At 57.7% G+C, this 27,377-nt stretch overlaps 1 protein-coding gene across 4 annotated transcripts; it reads left to right on the top strand.

Annotated features, from left to right (window-relative positions):
• The first annotated feature begins 24 nt into the window (after positions 1-24).
• Positions 25-27,246, top strand: MAST3 (microtubule associated serine/threonine kinase 3). 4 transcript variants are annotated; one of them, XM_027701648.1, is made up of 28 exons: positions 25-93; positions 3,054-3,085; positions 12,440-12,528; positions 12,777-12,849; positions 13,028-13,048; positions 14,277-14,355; positions 15,287-15,444; positions 17,275-17,350; positions 18,014-18,223; positions 18,306-18,407; positions 18,900-19,032; positions 19,526-19,593; positions 19,951-20,036; positions 20,176-20,384; positions 20,694-20,832; positions 21,052-21,184; positions 21,289-21,454; positions 21,701-21,802; positions 22,076-22,198; positions 22,492-22,601; positions 22,745-22,890; positions 23,149-23,381; positions 23,493-23,693; positions 23,774-24,000; positions 24,105-24,227; positions 24,368-24,504; positions 24,752-24,933; positions 25,033-27,246. In XM_027701648.1, the coding sequence occupies exons 1-28, from the start codon at positions 55-57 to the stop codon at positions 26,028-26,030; spliced, it is 4,395 nt and encodes a 1,464-aa protein (XP_027557449.1). In that variant the 5' UTR covers positions 25-54; the 3' UTR covers positions 26,031-27,246. The 4 variants fall into 4 exon arrangements, with proteins under 4 accessions (XP_027557449.1, XP_027557448.1, XP_027557446.1 ...); XM_027701647.1 differs by having other exon boundaries at positions 24,749-24,933; XM_027701645.1 differs by lacking the exons at positions 25-93; positions 3,054-3,085 and adding an exon at positions 6,303-6,467.
• The last annotated feature ends 131 nt before the right edge of the window (positions 27,247-27,377 follow it).

Here is a 27,377-nt window from a genome sequence, read left to right as displayed (position 1 = left end):
GGACCGGGCGCACCGGGCGGAGCGGGCGCAGCGGGAGGCGGCGGCGGCGGCGGGATGGACGAGCCCAGCATCCTGCGGCGCCGGGGTCTCCAGGTGGGCACAGGGCACGGCGAGCGGGCACCGCGCGCGGCGAGAGGGCACCGGCACCGGCGGGGCGGGGGCGGGAGGGAGCGCGGGGAGCCCGGTCCCGGTGAGCGTGCGGCGAGGGGGTGCTCGGGTCTGCGAGGGGTGGGCGCTGCGGGGGCGCAGGGGGCGGGAGCTGTGGGTGGGAGGTGGGTGTTCGGGGTGCGGGCGTGCAAGAGGTGGGTGCTGCGAGTGAGAGGCGGGTGCTCCGGTGGGAGGTGGATGTTCTGAGTGAGAGGCGGCTGTTCCGGGTGTGGGTGTGCGGGAGGTGGGTGCTGCGGGTGCGAGGTGGGTGTTGTGGGGTATGGGTGTGCAAGAGGTGGGTGCTGTAAGCGAGCAGTGTGTGCTCTGGGTGCGTGTGAAGTGGGTGCTGCGTGTGCAAGAAGTGGGTGCTGTGAGCGGGAGATGGGTGCTCTGTGTGGTGGTGTGTGCAAGAAGTGGGTGCTGCCCGTGGGAGTGGGGTGCTCTGAGTGGGGGGGTGTGTGAGGGGTGGGTGCTGCGTGTGAGAGGTGGGTGCTGCGGGGGCAAGAGGTGGGTGCTGTGTGTGAGCAGTGTGTGACAGGTGGGACAGGAGCCAGGCACCCAGCACCGGGAGCAGGGCAGGGTGTGAGCCCCAACCATGCCATGGGATGTTGGTGGGGGGCACCCAACTGTGTGGGGGCTCCCATGGGAGCGCCGTGGTCCCTCCAGTCCCGCATACGATGCCAGTCCGTGCCAAACCGCTGTGCCAGCACCTCTCTGAACAGCTGCCCCATCCACCACCCTGTGCTCATGCTCCCCAGCCTGAGGGACATCCACTCTCTCTGCTCATCCTGCATCCCTCAGGAACCCTGGGCACCCACTGCCATGCTCAGAGGGGTCATGACCACGGACCCCCTGGCTCACATTGCTGAGTGCTGAGCCGGATTTTCCGGGTGACCTCACGCCTCCATCTCCATCTGCAGTTCCCGGGGGGCCCGGGCGGAGCTGTCGGGGCAGTTGGAGGATGGCACGGCACTGCCTTCATCCGAGCTGGCAGCTCCACAGGCAGCTGCGCTCTGCTGCATGCTCAGCCCAGGGAGAGCCTTGCCTGGGAGCTGCCCGCCCATGGATGGGGATGGACAGAGCCATGGCCATAGGCTTTGGGGCTTTTGGCTGTGAGGGTCGCTCCTGGTGGTCCTGGGAAGAGCAGAGCTGTGGGGCCTGGCCGTGTGCCCCCGTCCTCACAGCAGGAGGGGTGGGAAGGGGCTCCTACCAAGGACCTAATCCTGAACTGTCCCTAGGGCTGTCCCTGATGCCATCCCTAATGCCATCCCTGATGCCATCCTTGATGCTGTCCCCAAAGCTTTCCTCACAGGGATCAGCTGATGGTTAATCCTGGCTTCCCAATGGGACCTGCTGATGGGAGACACACCGTGCTGGATGTGTGTCCACATCCACCAGCTGTGGGTGCTGACCCTGTGGCACTGCCCCAGGAGGACTGGGGTCCTCAGGGCCATCAGGGATGCTCTGGGTATCCCTGGGGGCACAGCATGGCCAGAGAGCCCCTGGCAGTGATGGGTGTTGGGTGCCACAGATCGCTCTGCACTCTTGCACCCATAGATAGGTGGGGAGGCTGTGCTGTGGTGAGCATGGGGGTGAGCATGGGGGACAAGGGTGTCTGTCCTCTGTCCCACTGTCCCATCTGCAGATGGCTGAACAGTAAAACCCTCCGTGTGACCCTTCCCTGCCTCTACCCTTGCGTGGGGGCTGGTGGCCGGTGGCACAGTCCCGGGTGTGGGTGGGGATCCAGATTGGGTGATGGCAGGGCTGGGTGAAGGTGCTGAGGGGCTCCCGCTTAATGCAAGGACCCCATATCCCCTTCCCCAGCCCAGGCCTGGGGTCACCCAGTGCAGCTGGGTGCACTGGGACACCCGCCCCCACCCCGTGTACCCTCTCCCTGCACCCACGCCACCCCAGGGCAGACACGCACCCGTAGGCCTGGGGCTGCCGAGTCCCTGTGCACCCAGGCATGATGTCACCCGTTGCCATGGCAATGCTGCTGCATCACTGCGTTGCAGAGCGCCCCAATCCCGGGATTTCCACAGGGGCTATGTGCTGTGGGCAGCAGGATGGGGCATGGGGAGCCCAGGGGGGCTGGGGGGTTTGTGTGTGCTGCTGGGTGTCCCCACACGGGTGGGAGTGGTCCCTGCCCTCAAGGAGGTCCCTGCCCATGCTAGGAATGGGTCTGAGCTGCTCAGGGTTGTGGGATTGGTGGGCACAGGATAAGGGCAATGATGGGGCATTAACCAGCACTTGCAGCTGCCACATGTCCCAGCATCCCACAGGGAGCCAGGTCACACACCAGCCAATCCACACAGAGTGCCGGTGGCATCTGTGACACTCTGGTGTGCCCAGTGGCACACAGGTGGTCACCAGGGCACTGTCAGAGCTGGACAGTGCCTGGCACACCAGGAGGATGGCATGGGCTGGGGTTCCTGCCCACAGCTGCCCTTTGGCCTGTGGCACCACCTGCGAGCAAACAGCTCTCACAAGAAATATTCCCAGTGGCTGAAAAAATAAACAACTCAGGGGCTGCTGGCTGCTCCCCAGTCCTGAGATGGGGGGATGGGGTGGGAGACATGGCATAGCCACCACCCTGGGGCTGTGCTCCAGATGGGCGTGTGGTGCTGCTCCCTCTCCACCGCCTTCATGCCGTTGCTCCTGGGCCTGGCCATCGGGCCACCAGCCCCGGGGACACTGGAAGGAGATGTTCCCTTGTGCCGACCCTGGGCAGGTGATTTGTCACCCTCACCCTGGGCATGGTGAGTGGGGACTGACCCTGCAGTGACAGCCTGGTGTGACAGCAGGGGTGCTGCCATGTGGCTGGCAGGAGCAGCGATCCTGCAGGTGGGCACCCTCCAGTTCCCAGGGCCACACTCTGACCCCGCTTCTCACTTTTCTCGTTGCAGAAAGAGCTGAGTCTGCCACGCCGAGGAAGAGCGTAAGTCCCTGAGCTGGGCCACCTGGGGCACAGGGTGGGGTGTCATAAGGAGGGACACGCTTGGGGACACGGCACCCATTGGCAGCAGCAGGGATGGGTGTTAAATGGCACCAGGGCTTGTTGTGCCCAAATCCAAGGTGGCATCATGATGTTCTCTGATACCTGATTGTGTGTCTGCTGGGGTGTGCTGGGGTGTACTGGGGTGTACTGGGGTGTACTGGGGTGTGTTGGGGTATACTGGGGTGTACTGGGGTGTGCTGGGGTGTACTGGGGTGTGCTGGGGTGTGCTGGGGTGTTCTAATCAGTATTGGAGTTTACTGGGTTGTACTGGGGGGTTATTGGGGTGTTCTAAGCAGTATTGGGGTGTACTGGGGTATACTGGGGTGTGGTAGGAGGCTGCTGCAATGGTGCACTGGTTTTTGTGTTGGGGTGTGCTGGGGATGCACTGGAGAAGTACTGGGGCCGTACTGGGGCTGCGTTAGGGATGCACTGCAGCCACACTGGGGATGTTAGGGATGCACTGGGACTGCGCTGGGACTGTACTGGAGCTGTGCTCAGGCTGCGGTGTCTCAGCAGCGGCAGCGCCCCAGGCGCATCCCGGGAGCGCTCCGGCTCGGGGCCGCGGCTGCACCGGGCGGGCCGGGTCGGGTTCGCGAGGGCCCGAGGGCTGCCGAGACATGCCGAGCCGTGCGAAGCCGTGCCGTGCCGTGCCGTGCTGTGCCGTGCCGAGCCGCGGGGGCGGGCCCGGGCCCGGCGGGCCGAGCACGGAGCCCCGTCGGGGCCACCAGTGCCGCCCGCCCGCGGGAGCCGCCCAGCGCGGGGGCAGCCGGGGCGGCGGGAGCGCAGTGGGAGCAAAGCGGGGCGGCGGCGGCGGGATGAAGTCGCGGCGGGACAGGCTGAAGATCCCCTCGCTGACCTTGGAGTGAGTCGGAGCCAGGGCAGGGCGCGGCGCGCCGGTACCGGCCCCGGGGGCGGGTGGCGAGGCCCCGCGACATCCCCGTCCCCCTGCTTCCCCGACCCGGAGCATCTCCCATCCCCGTCCATTCCCATCCCGCTGCATCCTCGCTCGCGGGCCGCAGCTCCCAGCCCTTCCTCCTCCTGCAACCACAGCCGCGGACCCCCGGTGACAGTCCCCGGTGACAGCACCGGGGCTAGACCGAGTGTCTTTCCACGCCACAGCCTTAGACCCTGCAGCGTCCCTGCTGTCCCCTGCGCTCCCCCTCCAGCTCTGCCTCACTCCCACTGCCTGGTGCCCCTCCAGCCCCGGTCCCCTTCGCTCTTGGCCCCTGTCTCCCCGCGGCCACAGGGAGACCCTTCAGCACCATCCGGCACCCACTGACGCCGCGCCGGCTCGTCTTGCCTTGCAGTTTGTCTCCGAGCAGCCAGAGCCCGACGCTGCTGAGCCCCTGCAGCCCCTGCAGCCCCTTACTAACCCTGCACCCCTGGAGGTAAGACCTCCCCAAACCCTCCCCGGGCACCGCATCCACCAGCTCTGGGGAATCGGCGGGGGGAGAGGTGAAGATGGGGGCAGCAAGGTGGGTCCCCCTCTTCGGGGATGCCCTGGGGGTCCCCAGAAGTGTACTGTCTTCTACAGGGCACAGGGGTGATGCGGCTGGGGTCTGTTCCCAGCCCTGCACACCCCAAAACCAGCCAAGCTGTGCTGGTGGACTTCATTCTGCTACCAACTGATCCATTTTGGGGAGCCCCAGTGGAAATATTGTGGCAGTAGCTCAAGCACAGATTCTGAACATCCCTGTGAGGGGGGAGCACCTCAAAAATGGCCCAGGGCACACAGGGCACTGTGAAGGGAGCAGGGTGGGAGTGGGGAGGGCACCTGGGAAACCTTCCTCATCAGCTTTTCTGCTCCACCGTGGGGAAAGATGAGGATGGGGGCTGCTCTGGGGGATGGGTACCCCCCATCCAAAATGCCCCAAGCCCCTGTGGGTGCTGCTAGGACCTTGCGGAGTGTGCCAGCTGTGCTCTGCCCCGGGGACAAGGTGCAGCAGGTGTGCTGGCACTGGCAGTCACACCCAGCCCTGCACCCATGGCACCTGCGGCACCTGCCTGGCACCCACGGGTGGCACCGGTGCCTCCATCCATCTGCCAGGGAGAGAGGGATGCAGTGGGGAGCTCTGCTGCTGCTCAGCAACGGGCAGAGCCACCTGCTATGGGCAGGAAGGCAGGAGCTTGGGTGCTGCCTGTGCTCTGCCTGCACAGGGGGGTCCCTGCCTACTGCCCCCCTCCACTAGTCCTGACTGGCCACCCCTTGCCCCCCAGTGAGTGTGGCATGTGGAAAAACAATGTGGCCATGTGGATGCTCAGCTGAGGCCTTGGGGAGAGAGTTTTTGGGATACTTGTGGTGGGGATGAGATGGGGACAAGGACAGGCAGTCTGGTGGCACCCTCGGGTGCCTCCACGTACTGGTGTCTCGTGGCTGCTGGGCAGGAGGTGAGCAGAAAGGAGCTGCCAGGCTCAGTGCTCCCCTTTTACCATGCTGAAACCCTGCCCAGCCCAGCAGCACCGGGATTTCTGGCCGTGGCACCGGCCCAGTGAGTGTGGTGATGCCATCCCACATGGCTTGGGAGGTTCCAGTGGCCCTGGTGTGCCACCACGCAGGGGTTTGTCACCGGCACTGAGGAGGATGGGTGTCACTGGGTCTGTGCTGGGGATCTCTCTGACTGAAGATGAAAAGCTGGCGTGGGAGGGAGGTTTGCAAGGTGCTGCTGGGATGCTGCCGGGTGGGTGCCCTCTGAGGAAGCATCCCGTGGGTGGCAGGGTGCTCCCAGGAAGCCCCAGGCTTTGGGGCTGCCCCCGCTGACTTGTGGAGGTGATATTTGTGCCCCTCGAATGCATCAGTGGCGGATGCTGCATCTCCATGGTAACCTTGACCCCACTTTGGGGTGCTGCCCTTTCTCTGTGGTAACCCCGATCCCATTTTGGGGTGCTGCCCCACCCTGCCCTTATTTTGGGGGTGATGCCCCACCTCCACCACAACCCCAACCCCGTTTTTGGGCGCTGCCTTTTTTCAGCCGTACCCCCCCCACCTCCGCTCCTTTTGGGGGTGCTCCCCCCATCTCCATGGAAACTCCAACCCCGTTTCGGGGCGCTGCACGGTCTCCATGGTAACTCCGTCGCCGCTGGGCGGGAAAGGGCGGGAGGCGGAGGGAGCCCGGCCCCGCTCCCGGCTCCGCTCCCGGCCCCGCTCGGGCCCCCGGCGCGGCCCCGCGTGGTCTCGGGGCCGCCGCTCTCGGTGCCGGTGGAGCCTCTCGGGGCCGGAGGACGCGGCCGGGGCCGCGATGTCAGACCCGAGCTGCTGGGGAGCCGCCCCGCCCGGGTACCGGGGCCAGCGGGCGGCTGGAACCCTCCTCCAGCGCTCCAAGAGGTACCGGCGGCCGTCCCCGGCACCGGGGGTTGCGGGGGTCGCGGCATCGGGGTGTGCTATTTGGGGGGGGGTCTCACCGGGGTGTGCACCGGGGTGCGTGGTTTGGGGGGGATTTCACCGGGCTGTGCATCGGTGAGCTTGAGGTGGGGGGTCGGCGCGGTCGTGCGTGATTTCGGGAGGGCGTGTGTCTTTGCACGCGTGGTGGCTGGGTTCGGGGGTCTTTACACCACGAGGGCACTCCTGGGGGTGTGTGTTTTGAGGGGGTCTGGGTGCACCGGGGGGTGCAGAGGGGTGTTTGGGTTTGGGGAGGGCTGTGCACCCACGTGTGTGGTTTGGGGGGGTGTCTTAGCACTTAGGGGGCACGTGGGGTGTGTGGTTTGAGGGATCTGTGTGCATCGTGGAGTGCAGCACGTTGCTTGGTTTGGGGGGGATAACAACGTGCATGGGGGGATGGGCACTGGATTGTATGACTGGGGGGGGCTGTGCACCAACGTGTGGTTTGGGGGGGGCTTAGCATTGGGGAGGCACATGGGGGTGCACTGGTTTGAGGGGACAGTTCCTCAGGGGGTGCACACGGAGGTCTGTGCCTTGGGGGGTGTCTGTGCTCTATGGGATGCACACAGAAGTGTGTATTTTGGGGGGGAGGTCTGTGCACGGAGGGGTGCCCACCCAGGTGTGTGGTTTGGGGGGCTGTGCACCGTAGGTGCATCTTTTTTGTGGGTGCTGTGCACTGAGGGAGCACCCTTGGAACCCTGAGCATGGCGGGTGGGGTGGGCTGTGCATCAGTGGGTGCATTGTTTGGGAGCACAGTGTGGGGTTTAGGGTCCCAGGGCACTAGGGGAAGTGCATTTTGGGGTGCTGTGTGCCCATCCTGGGGGTGTGTGCGTTGGGGAAGGGGAGTGTCTTGCATGTACAAGGGGGAAACACTCCTGTGCCCCCTGTGCCAAGGTGGGCACCCACTGATGGGATGTATCTCGTGTGGCACATGGCTTGAGCCAGGGTGAGGGACCCTAGGGTGCCTGGAGGGGTGGGAGGGAGCCAGAAGTCTGGGAGGGCAAAGGACTCATATCCCCTTTGGCAGCGGGGCTGGGGCAGTGATGGGGGGGCTGCATAAATGGGGTGCAAGGGGGGTCTCCAGCTGCAGTGCCAGGCTTGACCCAGGCTGGCTGGTGGGACATGTCCCCGAGGAGGGGGACAGGAGGTGCAGTGAGCACCCACTGAGCCCCCCAGGCACAGGTGGTGGAGGCTGAGACCTCCATCCAGCAGGTTTGGGGGGCTGTGTCTGGCCCAGGCATAAAACCTTCCCGAGCCTTTGTGTAAAAGAGGTGTTTAAGACAGCGCGGAGGCAGAGGAGAGAGATTCCCATTGTGAATGTCTCTCAGTGTTAGTGTGAGCTGGCACAAAGCAACACGGTTGCTTAGCAAATGAATCCATCCCATCCCATTCCGGGAAGGCTCCTGCTTCACCTGGGCTGTGGGAATTCCTGCTGCTGGCACACAAGGATGGGCGAGAAGGACAATTAATAATTAAGAAAAGGCATTGGATGGGGTTTTCCAATCTGGGGCAGCTGAGGGGGGGGGGGGCCTGGGAGAGATGTGTAATTGGAAAGATGATCTAGGCAGTCATCTGTCTCCAGATGAGCATGATGAACCTGTAATTCTCATGAAGGGCAGAGGATTTGCTCTTCTCTCATTGGTATTCCTGGAATCCACGGTGAGAACCGCTCTGGCCTATTTCACAGTGGGCATAAAGCATATGATGTTATTTAGTGGGATTAAGAGGTTTGAGGGATCCTCATTTCCTGGGGGTGGATGCTGAGAGGGCTGGTGCAGGGCAGGGGAGCTGGTGGTTCCATGACTGGTGGGGTTCTCCTTCTCTGTGGATGCTGCCCGTGGCTGTTCACACCCCGCATGCCGCAGGAGAACTGGCCAGCACATGTAACAGGTACCATTTCCTTCCCACCACCGGGAAAACGTGGCACAGGGACATGCAGGGATGCAGCCCGGGGTGCTGAGCAGTTCCTTTAGGCTGTTTTCTTGGAGTGGAGAGAAATAAATAAGTCTATACCCAACTTGTTACCCTGTGATTCCCTTTGAGGATTTGGGATTTTGCCCTTGGGAGGTGCCCAGCATGTTGCTTGGTGCTCCAGGGTGAGTTAGTAAGAGCATCCACAGTGCCAGGCTTTTGGGTGGGGTGGGATGAGGGTGCAGAGCAGCTCCACAAAACAATGCCGGGTGCCTGGTGGGGATGTGAGGATGTGGTGGGGTCATGCATGGCCTGTGCCAGGCAGTGTTGCATTTCACCATCCAGACCCTGGTCCCCAGCCTTCACCATCCCAACCCATCCCAGCCCCATGCCTGAAGGCAGCCGAGTTCAGCACTGTCACAAGCCATGAGGACAAATGCCACAGAGAAACTTGGAGTGCAGCTGCTTGGTTCAGCAGGTTTCACAGTTAAACATGAAATTTATCCCACTGGAAAGCGATTTTTCCAGGACGCAGTGATCCGTGGCACTTCCCCAGATCTCCAGGCACATAAGTGCCATTCGGGGGATGTGGAGGGAAAAACATCCACAGCCAGCAAGGAAGGGAGCAGGGAGCAGTGACACATGCTCCCAGTCACACAGCGGGAGCAGAGCCGCCTGCTCTGCCCTTTGAGACTGTGGCTGCTCCCTTATCACTGCCCGGCCCTGCCCTACAGCTCCCGACACCCTGTACCCTCTTTGTCCCAAACCGATGGCTTTCTGTCTTGGATTCACCCGCCCGCAGTGCCCCACACTGGACTGGCATCTGGCACATGGTGCTCTACCATCCTGGGAAGTTTTACGGGTTGGATCCTGCAGGAGAGGAGAGGGAACTGCAGCCCCTTTGTGCATGTCCTGATGATGGCCCTTCCTAACCCTCGATATTCCTCAGTGCTGACTCTGTGTCACCCAACCCCACTTGCCCAGATCCTGGCAGAGCCATTTGCCACTTAGAGACATCAGTGTTGTGCTGTGCAGCTGGATCCTGCTCTTTCCTCAGCTCCAAGAAGGCAGCCTGTGGGAAACCCCCCAGGAAGTGGATCACAGCCCCAAGGCTGCCAGAGCTCAAGGAGCATTTGGACAACGCTCTCAGGCCCATGGTGGGATTGTTGGGGCTGTGCAGGGCCAAGAGTCAGACTTGATAATCCTTGTGGTTCCCTTCCAACTCAGGATATTTTAGGATTCTGTGAAGCTGCCAGGTTCTGCTCCATCTCCTGCCTGTGGCCATACTGGCTGTGCCAGGGCTCAGTGCTGGTGTGGTGCCGGTGCAGTGCGGGACATGCCGGTCCCTCCTCACAGGCAGCCTCAGGACGGGTGACACATTGTTTTGCTCCAGGCTTTGGGGTCACACTGGCTCTCACACACTTTCCACATCCTTTGAAATAAGTGCTGGATGGCAACAGCAGCGCCACAGCTGAGGCAGCCTCAGCATGAGCAGGGCGGGAGATGCTGACAACGATTTTCCACTCCATTTTTGGTACCAAATGTGCAATTAAGTGATGGAGGCAGAGAGGGCAGCAACCCCAGCTCCTGCCTTTGGGGCTTGGCAGCTCCTCTCTGCCCTGGGGCTTGTTTCTAGCCCGAGGTTTCCGTGCAGTGAAGGATGGGAACCAGCTGCAGATGATGCATCAGGCGAAGGGGGGTATAAGTGGCGCAAGATGGTTGTGGAGCTGAGGGTGGAGCGTGCGGAAACAGGAAACATCGGCCTCGCTCTGTGTCACCATTACTGGAACTTGCTTCATTAAAGGTTTGTTTTCACTTCCAAAATGAAACCGAGCAAGCAGGAGGGAGCGCCTCGTCCCCTGGGCTGTCCCCCCTGCAAGACACAGACACATGTGCACCCCAGTCCCTGTGGCAGGACAGGCAGGCAGGCAACACCGGAGCTGGCAGCTCTCTGCAGCCCTCCTGGTTCCTGAGCCTCTGCCTCTGCGGTGGTGGGGCACGGCTGCTCACACTGCCTCAGTTTCCCATCCAAGGATGTGGGTTGTTGCTGCCCCGGGGTGGGTGCTGGGCTGTGAGTTTGCAGCTGTAGTTGAGGTTCAAGCCTGTGTTAAAGTGAGAAAATCAAAGGCAGAGGGCAGGAGTAGAGTTAGATTGGATATTAGGAAAAAATTCCTAATTCTTTCTTCCATCCTGTGAGGGTGGGGAGGCCCTGGCACATGTTGCCCAGAGAAGCTGTGGCTGCCCCATCCCTGGAAGTGTCCAAGGCCAGGTTGGACGGGGCTTGGAACAACCTGGGCTAGTGGAAGGTGTCCCTGCCCATGGCAGGGGTTGGAATGAGATGAGCTTTAAGGTCTCTTCCATCCCAAACCATTCTGGGATTCTGTGATTCTAGGAAGGGGTGAATGGATAGAAGGGGAAGGTTTCTGCCTCCTCCCTGCAGCCTCTCACTCAGCCCAGGTGCTGAACAGGAGTCTCCAAGCCCTCCAAAGGCACTGCAGCTCCAGGTGAGCTCAGGGCAGTCAGAGGGGGTGTGTTCCAGAGGGACACCCAGATACCCCTCATCCTGGGTGCAGGGAGGTGCAGAGGAGGGTTTTGGGGGCCCCAACCAGCCACCCTGGTTGCTGGCTTGGCCAAGACCTTCAGACTGAGCAGAAGAGTTGAGGCTCCTGGTTTGAACCCCACTAAAAGCACAGCAGGAGGAGCCGTGCATGGGGGAGCTGCCAGGGGTAGGTGAGGGGTGCTGGGTGTCATGTGTGGACTCTGACCACATGTGTAGAGCTCTGATCATGCCTTGCTGGTGTTCGCTGCTCACTGGTGCCTTGTTCATTCACCTGGAGGGACAACCTGTTGTGAAACACTGTCCTTCACACCCTGAACGCTGTGCATGTGCCATTCCTATCTGGTTTTGGGAATCCCTTTGCTCAGAGTTCATCCTCTCAGTGCTGTGGGTGTATCTGGCCATGGTGTGATGTTAAACAATGTCTTTTAATTAGCAGCATCTCTGTGGGTTCCTGTTCCCAGACTGGTGAGGAAACTTGGTGTCTTTGCAGCCTGAGGAAGCGGAAATAGAGGAAGGGGAAGGTTGTCCTCGTGCTTGAGCTACTGCTCCGTGCCATGGATATCTGCACTTCCTTCTTGTCAGACTGAAAGAGAACTTAAATGAGCCCCATTTTAAATGGGGCTGAAATGTGGGAGTGGGGTGTGACAGGAGTGGAGCTGCAGATCCCCTGTGGGAATTTTTGAGACTGAGCTACTCTTGCAAGGCAGCCTTGGGCTCAGGGCTTGGGGAAGGGCTGAAAAGAAAAATGAAATTCCTGCAAGGATTGAAATCCTGTGAGTTGGGAGTGTGGGAGTGGAGGTGGGGATACAAAGACCCAGTGCTTGTGGATGTGGCCTTTGGGGGATGCTCTGTGGGATGCTGGGATGTGGTACCAGGATGGGAGTTTTGGAGTGTTTGAACTGTCGAGGTGCTGGTGCTACTTTTCACCTGGTGCTGGCACATATGGCTTCCTCCTGCTGCCAGGGCATCACAAATGCCTGGAGATCCCACAAAATCTGAGGGGGTCGGGGGCCAACTGTCCCCTCCACTGTGACATGGGGACCACCAAGTGTAGGGAGGTTTATAGGAACTGGGGTCATTTTCAATGCAATGGAGCAGGTCAGGTTGTGGCCACTTGGCATTTCCACCTCTTCCTCCTTTTACATCCCTTTTTCTGTTCCTGCTCTCGGGCTGTTGCCAAGGGGCCGCTGCCTCTGCCCTCCCCAGCAAGCCAAAACCGGAAGTGGGACCTTGATGAGATGGCTCATTGTCAAAAATAACCCTGTTGGCCCATCTCCAGCAGCGCTGAACCTGGGGATGGATCTTCCCTGCAGTGGGAGATCCATAATCAGTGGGGTGACAGCAGCTGCGTTCTGTGGCACGGGGCTCCATGTACAAGCAGATCCTTACATCCCTGAGCCCAGACAGCTCTGCTTCCCCAAGTTAATTCCCTCTTTTTCTTCTCTAGTTGCCGAAGCAGCAATAGGAAGAGCTTAGTGGTGGGCACCCCCTCTCCGACCCTCTCACGGCCTCTCTCCCCCCTCTCTGTGCCAACAGGTAAGGGATGTCCCAGTGGGTGGGTTGAGCATCTCCCAAAATCACTCGAATATTTTAGAGGAATGGTGGGGGAACCTTCTTTTCTGCAGCCTCTTGTTAGAACCAGTGAACTGGCTCCTGGCTGCAGGTGCCTTTTCCAGGAGGGAATAGTTTGGGAAGTGATTTACCCTCTCTTTCCCCGGAGGAGCAGCATGTAGCATCACACTGGGGTGGGTTTTGGGGTGACTTTTCCCTGTTTCTCCCTGCAGCTGGGAGCAGCCCCTTGGACAGTCCACGCAACTTCTCTGCCAGCACCTCCATCAACTTCCCCTTCGCTCGGAGGTGAGCTCCCAACCCTATTCCCAGGCCAGCAATGGTCACTAATAAATACCATCTACCAACTGAGACTGTTCAGTTGATCTCAAGTGATTTGGTTTGCTTCTATTTTTGCTTTTTTTCTGCCTAATTTCTGGTCTGGTGGTGTTTGCTCTGCTGTGATTGGTTCTTCCCTCCACCCCAGCCATGCTCCTCGGACTGACAGGTGAGTACCCAGGATGGGCAGGGTCTGCATTTTGGGGAGGTGTCTGCTCCACATCATCACAGATCTTCTTTTTAAAGTGTTCAGGGCCAAGTTGGATGGGGCTTGGAACACTCTGGTTTAGTGGAAGGTGTCCCTGCCCATTGCAATGGAGTTGAAATTGAATGGTCTTTAAAGTCCCTTCCAATCCAAACCAATCTAGGACTCTGTGATTCTTTGTTGCATCCCTGGATGGGAGATTTTGCCCCAGGACTGGGCTGTCTGCAGCTCTGGGAGCAGAAATATCCATGTTCCCATCACACCATCCCCAGCCACGTGCTCAGCCCCAGCTCTGACCTGCTCCAAGCACTCCTTATGGATGCTCAGCAGATGGCCCTGGATGGATGCTCATCCAGGTCCCTGCAGAGGCACATCTCGCTGCATCCCCTCTCCAGCCCACACTGCTCCAGATGCAGCCACCAAAATCCTGTTGAAGCAATTAATTAATTGCACACATGGAGGCTGATTTTAACCCATTGATCGTCACATGGAAAAACGCTGGAGGCTCATGGATTGTTTGCACAACTTGTAACAGAGTGAAAAGCCAGACAGCAGGCGGGGTCAGGAGTTCGAGAGTGCCGTCAGTGAGGGGATTGAGGTGGTGTGGGAGCCAGATCCAGCACCCTGCCAGCTCCTGGAGTCCTTGACCCCACACGGGAAGCAGCAGCAGGAGGTGAAGGGCCTCGACTTGACCTGGATGTTCCCTATCCATTAGAAACATGTCCAAGAGGAAGCACTCGCCTACGTATGAGCGGTTGCCTTCCTGTTTATAACCAGGCTCTGCTCTGTGGCGCCTGTTGTCTCAGGATGAGTCTTTGGGAATCCCGGGTTCTCACCAAGAAAACTCCCAACGGGTTGAATTTTGCTCTAATTAAAAATCAAATGCTGGTAGGATTTTGGGTTTTTTTACCTATCTGAAGTGGATTTGAGCCAGCCCCAGTGCTGTCTCTTTGCAGGGACCCTGCCCACTGTCACTGTGCTCACAGACATCTGTGTGCCAAGGTTGCAGAACAGGCCCCCTCACCTGCAAACCCCTTATTTCACCTGATTTCAGTTCCTTCTGAAAAGAGGCTTCAGGGCTTTATTACTCAAACCTCAATCCTTTTCCCCATCTTTTTCCTCTGACGTTATCAATTTGCATTTAGATGTTGGGTTTTGCCCGGTTATGTGATTGTCATGTTTGCACTTGCAGGACTGATGGCAGAAGGTGGTCACTGGCTTCGTTACCCTCCTCTGGCTATGGGACCAACACCCCCAGCTCCACGGTCTCGGTAACATTTGCTTTCTCAAAGTAATAGATGATAAGAACCTAAACCCCCTTGATTTTTGGTGAAATGCCTCCTGAGAGCCCCATGGTGCCAGTTCCTAGGCAGCCTCCCAGTTCCTAGAGGACCGTGTGCTTTAGCTGCATCGTGCTTCCCAAATGAGCTTTTAAGAAAGTCATAGGGCTTGGCTAAGGGCTCACAGCATCCCTGGGGGTTACAGTGCCCCTGGGAGTTACAGCATCCCTGGGGTCACAGTGTCCTGGGGCTTACAGCATCCCTGGGGTCACAGTGTCCCTGGGGCTTACAGCATCCCTGGGGGTTACAGTGTCCCTGGGAGTTAAAGCATGGCTGGGAATTATGTTATTCCTTGGCTTTGCAGCATCCCCAGCGTTACAGCACCCCTGAGGTTACAGCATCCCTGGGGTTACATTATCTCTGGGAGTTAAAGCATCCTCTAGCATTACAACATCCCTGGTAGTTACAGAATCCCTGGCTTTACAGCATCCCTGGGAGTTACAGTGTCCTTGGATTACAACATTCCTGGGATTACAGCATCCCTGGGGTTACAGCATCCCTGAGGTTACAACATCTCTGGGTGTCACAGGTCCAGGGTACACTGGACATATCCTGACCACGCAGGGGAATGGCCAGGCAGGAGCTCCCTGGGATGCTGCAGGTGCAGGGGATGGGGCTCAGTGGAGCCAGACTGGGTGGTAGAGTGGGGGAATTGGGGTGGGATTGGGCAATGCAGACCTCCCTGAGTTTGCCTTCTCCATACTTCACATTCCCGAGCACAGATCATGCTACCTATCCGTATTTCCAGCCTCCTAAGAGGCTCCAAGGAATAATTTCCTCGTGGGCTTTCTGATTTCAAAACAAAAACCACTGGGAAGCATGGATCCATTTCCTGATCTCCTGCATCTCTCTCTCTTCCCAGTCATCTTCATCCTCCCAGGAGCGCCTGCACCAGCTGCCGTACCAGCCCACCCCCGACGAGCTGCATTTCCTTTCTAAGCATTTCCGCAGTTCGGAAAGTGTCACGGACGAGGAGGGCCGGCACTCGCCCTGCCTGCGCCCGCGATCCAGGAGCCTCAGGTACAGCACCCACTCTGGGAAGGCACCCACGGTGCTGCCAGGATGGTGCACAGGATGCCAGCACATCCAGCACATCCTCTGAGCTGTTCCTGGCATGTCCTGGTCCTGCTAAGCCTGTCCCAAGGTGTTGACCCCCATATGGGTTTCCCCTTTGCAGGGAAGTGGAGAAACTGTGGCCTGAGGTTGTAGGTGTCCCATGCCTGGAAATATTCAAGGTCAGGTTGGACGGGGCTCTGAGCAACCTGGTCTAGTGGAAGGTGTCCCTGCCCATGGCAGGGTTGGACTAGATGAGCTTTAAAGGTCCCTTCCAACCCAAACTGTTCCATGATCCTTGGGATTAAAGCATCCCCAGGGCATTACAGCATCCCTGGGGGTTACAGTGTCCTTGGGGTTACAGCATCCCTGGGGGTTACAGCATCCCTGGGATTTACAGCATCCCCAGGAGTTACAGTGTCTTTGGGATTACAGCATCCCTAGGGAATGCTCCATGGGCATTAAGATCTGGTTCTCACCATCTTCTTGGCTATTGGGACATGACATCACTCTCCTGGCAGCAGACAGCACCTCAGAGGGAGGTTTCTTGGGGCTGAAGCTGGAGAAAGTGGGATTTGTTCTAAAATAGTTGGTTTGCAGCCTCTTGCTCAGTTGTCTGAATGGTTTTGGTGGTGAGGAGGGGACTGCCAAGCAGAAGCCCAAGTCGTGGCTCTCCTTGCCACCACTCAATACAGTCCTGACCTGCTGGTAAAAGGTTAAAAATCCCATATCTGGGCTTGCATCAGGAAACATCACCTTTGTTTGCTGGGGTTGGCCGTTGGCTCTGCAAAAAATCCCACAAGGAATGCAGGTGAATGGGCATTTGTGGGCTGGAGAGAGAAAAATTTGGAGAGAGGATCAAGGCAGTGGCTGTAGCATGGTGTGACCCGACCCTACAGGCCTGCTGAGCTCCACACTGGTTCTCCAAGACCTATAAAATGAGCCACCCACATTTCCACTTGTCCAGCACCAGAATGTTTTGCTTTTTGCAGGGGATGTTTTGGTTAAATCCTCTTTTCCCTGTGAAAAAAACTCCGGCCCTCTTTGCACCAGGGGCAGAGCCGCAGTCCTGTGTGTTGCCAGCTGAAATTTCATTAAAATCAGATTAATTACCTGCCAGGGTTTTGTAGGTGGTGAGGTTTTCACCAAGGACATGCCAGCTCTTGGTTGGCACAGCAAAGGCTGGGCTGGGGTTGGGCTGGGGCTGGCAGTGAGTGGCCTGGGTCTGGTTCTAATCCCCACATTTATTATTTTATAGTGGTTAATGAGTTGCTGGCAGTTCCTGCTACTTGCTTTGCATAACGGGATCACCAGGAAGGGGCCTGGGAGTCGCAGTGTTAGGTGAGGGTAGGAGAAAAGCCATGTTTAATGAAGGTTCCTGTGTCCACCACAGGGTTTGGTTGGGTTTTTTTTTGCTGGTGAGCTGGAAAAAGGGCAACAATGGCAAGAAATTGTGGGATTTAGAGGAAGGAAAGAATGAGCTTGTTCTTCAAAGCCAAGTGGAAAATCCAGTCCTTCAGCTCTAGATTTTCAAGTGACTTGTGTTTGGAGACCTGGGTTTGCAGGAGGTTGACCTTCCATGGACCACATCCCAGGGACTCCAGATCCATGTGCAGTGGGAGGGATGCTGCTGGAAGTGCTGGCCCAAGGCTGATGGCTCTGTTGGGATGAGCTTTAACCACTTGGAATCAAGAGTTAGGAGCAGGGAACAAATTGCTCTCCAGGGGTAGTAGTAGCTATTTGCACAGATGTAAATGACTTGAACCTCACAACACAACTGGTTTCCTCCCTCTGCAGCCCTGGACGGACGAGTGGAACGTTTGATAATGAGGTTGTGATGATGAACCACGTCTATAAGGAGAGGTTCCCCAAGGTAACTGCCAGGACTGGGGGGGATGAGCACATTAGTCCCTCCATGGCATCCTGACAGCATCTTCTCCAGAACAGCTTCTCCTCTGTGCTGGAGTATGGAATGCACGGGTAGATATTGGGGGCCGTTGAGGACACTGGAGGCATAATGAGCTGGGGATGCAGGGACCTGTGGGTCTGCCTCATCACACAGGCAGGAAGAGGTCTCTGGAGACTTCGGTGGAGGCTGCTGGAAGCTTGGTCCCAGGTGAAGCCATGATGTGCTTGGGGATATTGGAGCTGCAGGAAGTGGTAGGATGAGATCCTGGCTGGCCAAACCCAGTGCAGGAGGTGGTAGGATGAGATCTTGGCCGTCCAAACTCAATACAGTAAGTGGCAGTGTGAGATCCTGGCTAGCCAAACTCAATACAGAAGATGGTAGGACGAGATCCTGGCTGGCCAAAACCAACACAAGAGGTGGTAGGATCAGATCCTAGTTGTCCAAGCCCAGTGCAGGAGGTGGTAGAAAGAGATCTCAGCTGGCCAAACCCAATGTAGGAGGTGGTAGAAAGAGATCCCAGCTGGCCAAACCCAGTGCAGGAGGTGGTAGGATGAGATCCTGGCTGGCCAAACCCAGTGCATGGCATGGCTACATGTGTTCCCAGGCATCACCATCCATTCCTTGCAGGCCACAGCCCAGATGGAAGAGCGACTGCAGGACACCATCACCAACTTCTCCTCGAGCAGCACTCTGCCCCTGGCAGATGGAGTGCTGGGCTTCATCCATCACCAGATCATCGAGCTGGCCCGTGACTGTCTGGCCAAGTCCCAGGGAGCTCTCATCACCTCCCGCTACTTCATGGAGCTGCAGGAGAAACTCGAGAAGATGCTGCGAGATGTGAGTACGGGGGCAGTTCCCTGCCTGGTGCCACCTCCTGATGCCACCAATACACCCCTGGCTTCTGTCCTGTCTCTGGCAGGCTCAGGAGCGTTCGGAGAGCGAGGAGGTGAAGTTCATTGACCAACTGGTGAGGAAGCTGCTGATCATCATCTCCCGTCCTGCTCGACTACTGGAGTGCCTGGTAAGACATGGATGTGTCTTGTCTTTCATGGTCTGAAGAGGAGCCAAAGCCTCCAGGGTGCCCCATCCCTGGAAGTGTTCAAGGCCAGGTTGGACGGAGCAACCTGGCCTTGCCTATGGCAGTGGGGTAGAATGAGATGAACTTTAAGGCCTCTTCCAACCCAAATCATTCTGTGGTTTTCAGGGTTTTGGGTTTTTTTGGCTGATGTGCTGAATTTCTAAAGCACTCGCTTTAGTGCTGTGGTTCCTTCAGCTGGATGGAGTCACCATGCAGTGTGCTGTTGATGTGCTCTCCTTTGTTTTCCCTCCAACTCATGGGCTACATTGTTTTTCCATCACTCTTGACATGGGGAATTATGGGGGAATGATGCATCCGGGGGAACGATATATCCAGGGTCTATCCCCAATCACAAGTGTCACCTGCAAGGCCTAGAGAAAAGTTTTAATCTTGCCAAATCTCTCTCCTCAACTGTGCTTGGTTTTCTCCATGCAGGAGTTTGACCCAGAGGAGTTTTACCATCTCCTGGAAGCTGCAGAAGGACATGCCAAAGTTGGCCAGGGAATAAAGACTGATATTCCCCGATACATCATCAGCCAACTGGGGCTTGTCAAGGACCCACTGGAGGGTAGGGAAACACTTGGGTTGGTGGCCCTGAGGTCTGCAGTGAGCTGTAGCCTCACAGTTTGACCACTGAATGGGCACTGGGAGGTGGCAGGGGGACCTGGAAGGCTGCGCTGGTGCCATGGAAGGGAGGTCACGGCAGGACCAGGATGATGTCCATGTCCTCCTGGCCAGCCCCACATCTCTCATTATTGCTTCCAACGCGTTCAGCAAAGCAGATTAAGCTCGAAAACACTTAATCCATGGCCCTGGGGGGGAACCATAATCCCCAGAAAATGCAGGAATGACTATCAAAAAAAAGAATTATATAAATGTTTAACCTCGTGTTGAACCTCTTAATGTCATGACCTGGATTTCTCCATACAATGGCTCGAGCAGAGCACGTGGCTAAATCCCTGCAGGATCTCTGAGTTTGGAAGGGGAGTGGCTGGGGAGGGGGTGATTTTGATGGGGGTCTTGAGCATGAAGAAAATGAGAACCTTCTCTGTCACCTGCAGAAATGGGCCAGCTGGATCACTTTGACAGTGGGAACACCATCACGCCAGAGAACGATGATGCCTGTGAGGTGAGCATGGTCCAGTGTCTGTGTCCCCACCTGTGCCTCAGCTTCTTCCTGCCTCACCCCACATCAGAGCTCCTTGCAGCAGCTCCTCTACTGTCCTAGACTGGGATATGTTAATTTGGGTTGTCCCCAAAAGTGACTGATGGATTCAAGGGTAATATCTCACAGTCCCTCATCTGGCTTCTTGGGCGGACAGAGCTCTTGGTCTGCATCTCGGGCTTCTGGTTTGGGGTTTGTGGCTGGAGAGGGCTCTGGCAGCAAGAAGCGCTTGGAGGTGATAATGGTGCTGGGTGAATTCCTGCCTGCAATCACAGCTCCAGAACACTGGGAAACATTAAAAACCTTCTGTGTCTTCTTCAGAGCCAGCCTTCAGTCACTGTTCCACGGAGGAAACCCTGCGAGGGGGACTTTGAGACCATCAAGCTGATCAGCAACGGGGCTTATGGGTGAGCTGGGAAGTTCCTATCTCTTGTCTCCACCCATAAACCACTCCAAAGTCCTCCCTGACCAAGCTCTATGGTCTGTGCGGTCAGTCCTGGTGGTTGGAGGATGTGTTTTGAGGTGCAGCTGTTTCACTGTCTCCAGGGCTGTGTACCTGGTGAGGCACAGGGAGACACGGCAGCGCTTTGCCTTGAAGAAAATCAACAAGCAGAACCTTATCCTGAGGAACCAGATCCAGCAGGTGTTCGTGGAGAGGGACATCCTCACCTTTGCAGAGAATCCCTTCGTGGTCAGCATGTTCTGCTCCTTTGAGACGAAGCGACACCTCTGCATGGTGATGGAGTATGTGGAAGGTGAGAAGGGGGCTGGACGGTGCAGTGAGGAGGGGAGGATATCAATGTCTGAGCATGGAGGAGACCACCTGGACACCTCTTGCTGGTGGAGCAGAGGGAAGCTCCAGGGAGCAGAGGGAAGCACCAGAAGGTGCTTTTGTGACCCTGAGTTTCACCTTGATGAGAGTGGTGGCCATCGTCACCTAGAAGAGCATTTGTGCCCCATGCCTGGGGATCAGCTGCTCTGAGGAGGGAGGTGAGGGTCTGGCTGGAAGCCTGCTGGGCCTTCTGACCTTCCTGCCTTCTCTAAGCCCCTCTGTGTGCCCACAGGGGGGGATTGTGCCACGTTGCTGAAGAACATGGGCCCACTGCCTGTTGACATGGCAAAGATGTACTTTGCCGAGACCGTCCTCGCGCTGGAGTATCTCCACAACTACGGCATTGTCCACCGGGACCTCAAACCTGACAAGTGAGGACATGGGTCAGGTCTGAGCAAGGGTGGGGTTGAGTTTGGATGGGCAAGAGAAAGCTCAGAGGATAGGGCAGAATGAGGTAATGGATTTTGGTGCCCAAAGTCCTGGTTCTGTGCTGTTGCCCCAGGACCAGAGGTCCTGGGGTGCAGCTGGTCCTTCTCAGGTCTCCCCAGAAGCAAACAGCAGCGTTGTGGGTTGTCTGTCTTCTCCTGCAGTTTGCTCATCACCTCCATGGGCCACATAAAGCTGACAGACTTCGGTCTGTCAAAGATCGGCCTGATGAACATGACCACGAACCTCTACGAGGGACACATGGAGAAGGACACTCGGGAGTTCATGGACAAGCAGGTACGAGGTCCTGCTCCACTTGGCTTGACCTGCCATCACTGGGGTGGCCTCGGGACTTGTTGCAAAGGCCAGTGCAGAGGTGTCAGGCACTGCTTCCCACATAGGTGTGTGGCACCCCGGAGTACATCGCCCCCGAAGTCATCCTCATCCAGGGCTACGGGAAGCCCGTGGACTGGTGGGCCATGGGCATCATCCTCTACGAGTTCCTGGTGGGCTGCGTCCCCTTCTTTGGAGACACCCCTGAGGAGCTCTTTGGCCAGGTCATCAGTGGTGAGTCTCAGTGGCAAGTTTGCTCCTTGGTTTGCTCTTCCCAGCAGCTGTGGCTTGTCCTTAACACATGGGGAGCTTCATTCCTTCATGATATACTTGTGTGAACCATGAGGGGGTTCCTCAAGCTTTGATTTCCCACTTTGGCAAGATGCTTTACCTGCTGTGGTTCCTAGGGGACTTTCCTATTGCCCAGAAGTGCCCAAACCCTTCCAGCCACTCCAAACTCTTTCTCCTTTTTCCTCACAGATGAAATTATGTGGCCAGAAGGGGACGAGGCTCTTCCTGCAGACGCCCAGGACCTGATCACACGGTTGCTGAGACAGTGTCCCCTCGAGCGCTTGGGCACTGGTACGTGTGGCGGCCCCCGTGTAGCACTCAGGGAGTGGCTTGGCCCCCCAGTTCTGATCAAGTTTGGGCGGTGTTGAATCCAAAGCGTGTCCTGCCACGTTGAGGGTGCTCAGAGAAGGTCTCCTGCTCAGGGTTCACCTCAGGAAGGCTGCACAGTCCATCCTTCCTAAGCCATTTGCTCTGCATGGAGGAGAGATTGTGCCACTTAGAATGGGAGCGGGAGCATCCTGGATCCTGCTCTGTACCCCTGACGTGGGTTTCTCTGCCTGGCAGGAGGTGCACATGAGGTGAAACACCACTCCTTCTTCCTCCATCTGGACTGGAATGGGCTGCTGCGGCAGAAGGCTGAGTTCATCCCCCAGCTGGAGTCAGAGGATGACACCAGCTACTTTGACAGTGAGGCCAAATCCATCCCCTTTCCCCCGCTGCCAATCCATTATTCCTGCTGCACTTCGGATGCTCCTGTGGTAGATGAGAATCTCCTGGGTGAAGCTGACCCCTTTACAATCAAAGCCACAGAACAGATGGAATCCTCTTTCCAGGCTGCTCACCCTTACTAACTTTCTCCCCCCAAAACTCCCCTGGGATTTGGGACTGGGCTGTCACCCCATAGGTTTAGGTCCCACTTGGCAGAATGTAGGTGTTGCAGGCAGGGTGACAGCCCTGCCCACTCTGGCTCTTGCTTCCAGCTCGTTCCGAGAGGTATCACCACTTGGATTCAGAAGATGAGGAAACTAACGATGAGGAATCATCGGTGGAGATTGGGCAGTTCTCCTCCTGCTCCCACCGCTTCAGCAAGGTGCTCCAGTCCCTCCTCTGGCATCCAAAACACTTTGGCACTGCAGCCAGTGCGATTGTGCTGAGCATCAGTGTTTCAGCTGACACTGGATCACCTGGATTCCCAGATTTCTGCTCCTTGCTGACAGCTCCTCTCCTCCTCAGGTGTACAGCAGCTCGGAATTCCTGGCGGTCAACTCCAACCTTAGCCTCTCGTCTTCTGACCGGAGTCACAGCGATGAGAAAGAGGAACGATGGGACAGGCACTCAGGAGATGAGGACAAGAGCAGGCCAGCAGGCACTGAGCCCCGGTGTGTGGTGAGGGGGGGATGGTGTGGGCTGGTGCGGGCTTCTCTTGGTGCCAAGGGTTTGTGCCAACACCGAGAGTTTTGTGCTGGGACTAAGGATTTGTGCTGGTGGTTGGGGTTTGTGCTGCTGCCAAGGGTTTGTGCCAGGACTGAGAGTGTGCAGAGGGGTCAGTGGGAAGTGTCCTGGGGTGCTGAGGATCTTGGTGCCATTCCCCTCACCCATCTTTGGTAGTCCTGAGCCCTCCTGCTCTTGCTACACAGGCTCCGTTCCTGGACATCCTGCAGCTCCACGCCATACACCTCCCGGCACGAGCGGAGCCGCAGCCCCACTGTGCTGCCCAGTACCCTCAGCCTGGACACTATGCCCAAGTTTGCCTTCTCCTCGGAGGATGAGAGCCCCTGTGTGGCATCCACCAAGCCAGAGAGACCCAAGTTTGTGGTGGGAGACACCGAGGTGGGGACCAGTGGTGTGGTGAAGCAGTCAGCGTTATCCGGTGCGTGGGCTGTGGGCACCGGTGTGGGATGTTCCAGGGCCACCTGGGGTTCTGCATGGCATGAAGTGACTTTTCCACATCCCCAAACTCTCCCTCCTCCCCTCTGTGCAGCTGATCTTGCCAACCTCAACCGCATCCGCCTCCGGAGCAACAGCACTGGCACCAAAAACTCGACTCCCCGGAGCCTGGAGCCGAGCGGGGGCCGTCGGCTGAGCACCCAAAAGGATGTGCCGGAGAGGCAAAGAGCCTCGCTGGGCAGCCGTGTCCCCAAATCCGCCTCTGTCTCAGCCCTGTCCCTCATCATCACATCAGGTCTGTGTGTTCCCTGGTTTATCCTGGGTAGTGGCTGTTGCATGGTTTTCCCAGGCTGAGCTGGCTTCTCCCGCTTGCAGATGACTTCGGTGGTGGTGCCTTGATGAGCCCCATCTCCCCTCACTCCCTCTCATCCAACCCCTCTTCCCGTGACTCCTCCCCAAACCGGGACTCATCCCTCGCCATCGCCAGCCTGCGGCCGCCCATCATCATCCACAGCTCAGGGAAGAAGTACGGCTTCACCCTGCGGGCCATCCGCGTCTACATGGGCGACAGCGACGTCTACACCGTGCACCACATGGTCTGGGTACGTGTGGAGAGGCACTGGTGATGCCAAGCATGGCATTTCCTACTGGGAAAACCCCAGGAGGAAACTTGCATCTGAATAAAATGCTTATCTTCTGATGGCAGAGCGTGGAAGAGGGGAGCCCCGCGCAGGAGGCAGGGCTGAGAGCGGGCGATCTCATCACACATGTGAACGGAGAGTCGGTGCTGGGTTTGGTTCACAGGGATGTCGTGGAGCTGCTGCTCAAGGTGGGTGTCCAGAGCTGCTCTGCTCTCCTGGAACTGGGATATCAATTCAGCAGCTCCCTGGCATCGCCTCCGCCGGCTGGATCTGGTGGCAGGAGCTGGTTTGAATCCGCTCCTGCAGTGATTCGTTTTCCATCCCTCAGAGTGGGAATAAAGTGGCCCTGCGCACCACGGCCCTGGAGAACACCTCCATCAAAATAGGGCCCGCGAGGAAAAACAGCTCCAAGACGAGGATGGCGCGGAGGAGTAAGAAGAGCAGAAAAAGGGATGGCCAGGAGAGGTGGGTAGAACTGGGGTAGGATAAGATGGATAAAAATTTGACCTGGTGTGTGCAATACCACGGGGATGCTCTGGATATGCAACACTGAGGTGTTCAGTGGGATCTGGTCCTGCCAGCTCTGGGTCGGATGCTCTGGATCTGCCATACTGGTGTGTCCACGGGTTCTGGTCCTACTGGCACCAGGTCGGCAGACTTGGAGCCACCAGCTTTAAGGAGAAGCCAAGATTATTCTTGTCCCCTGCAGTAGGAGAAAATCCCTCTTTAAGAAGATCTCCAAGCAGTCGTCAGTCCTGCACACCAGCCGCAGCTTCTCCTCCGGCCTCCACCACTCTCTGTCCTCCAGCGAGAGCCTCCCAGAGTCCCCCACGCACAGCCTGTCCCCAGGTCCCACGACACCCTGCCGGAGCCCTGCTCCCGACCTGCCCTCAGGTACCCCAACCACAGCAAGGGGGGATGTTGGCGAGGGGCAGGGGGGGATGCTGTGTGTCCCTCCATCCCTACAGTGACCTGTTTCTCTTTGTGTGGCAGACGCTGTGTCCCCGCAGAGCACCTCTCCCTCCTCCAGCACCCCAACGTCGCCCGCCGGCCACGTGCGCCCCAGCTCCCTGCACGGGCTGGCCCCCAAACTGGGCGGGCAGCGTTACAAAGTGGGACGTCGCAAATCCACCAGCAGCATCCCCCCCTCGCCCCTCGCCTGCACCCCTTCCTCCTCCCAGCGCCCGCCTTCCCCCCAGCGTTCCCCGTCTCCACTCCCTGGGTACCCCAAAGCCCCCCACTCCTTCCAGGGCAAGACCCTGTCGCCCCCCACCATTGTCCGGCAGAGCTCCCGCCCCCGCAGCGCCGACTGCCCCCGCTCCCCACTCCTCAAGCGTGTCCAGTCGGCCGAGAAGATCGTCACCATCCTGGCCGAGAAGAAAACCTGCGGCGGCCGCAAGCTGGGGCTGGAGATGTCCCCAATGGACAGGGAGGCCATCGGGGAGGGAGAAGCACTGCCCTACCCAGGGGAGCACGGTTATCACCCCACCAGCTCCCGGCTCGGGGAGAGGCACGACCGGGACCAGGAGATGGTGGTCATGCGGCGCCTGAACCTCTCTGAGCGCAGGGACTCCTTCAAGAAGCAAGAGGCGGTTCAAGAAGTGAGTTTTGACGAGCCGGAGACGGTGCCGGGAGGCGAAGATGGCGGGAAGAGCAAAGATGGGTTGGGCACAACTCTGCAGGGCGGCAGCACGGCTGGTGAGGAGCCGCAGCCGAAGCTGAAGCCCAGCCCGGTGCCGCAGATCGCGGTGCAGGGCTCTGAGAGTGACGAACAGGAGCCGGCAGTGCCCGAGTGGGAATGCCAGGGCTCCTACCCCATCGGCAGCGCCAAGCAGCCAGAGGGCAGCATCCCCCTGCCGTGGTGGAACGGGTGTGAGCAACGGGACCGTGGCTCCCAGCAGCGCCAGAACTCTGGGGAGGGATCCGTGGGCCACTGGGAAGTGCCGGCACAGGGCCAGGAGCTGCCAGGGGCTCATATCCCGCCGCCCTAGGGTGGCACATGGAGCAGGGCCAAGCACACATGAGCCCCACACTGGCACCAGAGGTGGTTCAGGCTCCCTGTGGCATCCCACCGCCTCCCTGAAAACTCTGTCCCATGCAGCATATCCATGAGAGAAACATCCCCAGAGCCACTCTGGACGTTGGCACTTCTCCTCCCTGTGAAGGCTTTTTGTACTCCCCGAGAGATGCTCATATTTTTATAGAGACACAAGAGCTTTCCCGGTGGTGGCGTTTCCCCTGGCTGGGCCCCACCCTCTGTGTACAGAAAGGACTCGATGCAAATATTCCTTAATTAATTTATTACTTTTTATAAGCTAAATGGGCAGTGCAGGGCTGTCACAGGGTCCAACCCAGCTCTGAGAGTCCCAGCCTTTTCCGTGTGTCTCCCGGCTTCCAGATGGATGGCACACTGTTTTCTAACCTTGCAAAGACCCCACTCACTTTTCCCTACTTTCTAACTTCGGTTTTATCTGGAAACACCCCAAATGTCCTAAGAAACACAAATTCTAACATTTAAAATTAAAACAAAACCCCAAACCTACAGCAACATCTCCCAAACGCTGGCGCTCCGGGCTGGGATGCAGAGGGGGGATTTTATTTGCATATGGATCATCAGATGATGAATATATGGGTCATTTTATGAGCATATAGTGGATGTAAAGGGTTTAATTATTTTATTTGAGCCTTTTGGAGCCACTAGGCTCCATTGGCCCTTCCAGGGGTAGAAAAAGAGAGACATCACCACAGGGTCAGCAACTGGATGTGAATATTAATGGGATTTTTAGGGTCAGTTTTTGCTCTTTCTCTGCCCCCAAATCCTGTGGTGTTGGTCAGTCAGTGCACAGATACTCAAAAAAATCCCAACTTCTCCTTTTTTTTTTAAAACAAAACCACCCCAAGCCAGTGAGCACCTGTAATTTGGGAATTTTACCCCCTTGTTCCCCTCTTGTTGTTCTATTCAACAAACTACAGCTCAGCCCAGCATTTCTCCCCCATTTCTACCATTTTCTAGGATATAAATGTTCCCATTTGTTAATGCATGTTCTGGCTTTCCCCCCACCAGGCATCACCGTGGCCCTGGTGGGCTTTTGGGCTGCGTGTTGGGGTTATTTTGTGCACGTGTGGTTTGTGCCAGGCTCCGTATCCTGCTTCTCCCGTTAAACTGGTGCCGTTAAACCCTCCAAAAATGAGCCGGCAGAGCTGCTCTGTGTTTCCTTTGCTTCTTTCCTCCACTGTCTGCGTGAAGGTCTCGAGAAGGCAGCGGGGTTTTGGGAACACACCGGGCACCTCCTCCCCATGGGAAGGGGGGTTTGGCTGTGTACCAGATATGGTGGGAA

Source organism: Neopelma chrysocephalum, unplaced genomic scaffold (genome assembly GCF_003984885.1).
Source record: "Neopelma chrysocephalum unplaced genomic scaffold, ASM398488v2 Primary Assembly neopelma1_164, whole genome shotgun sequence".
Taxonomy (NCBI): Eukaryota; Metazoa; Chordata; class Aves; order Passeriformes; family Pipridae; genus Neopelma; species Neopelma chrysocephalum.
This window is presented reverse-complemented; position numbering and strand designations above follow the sequence as displayed.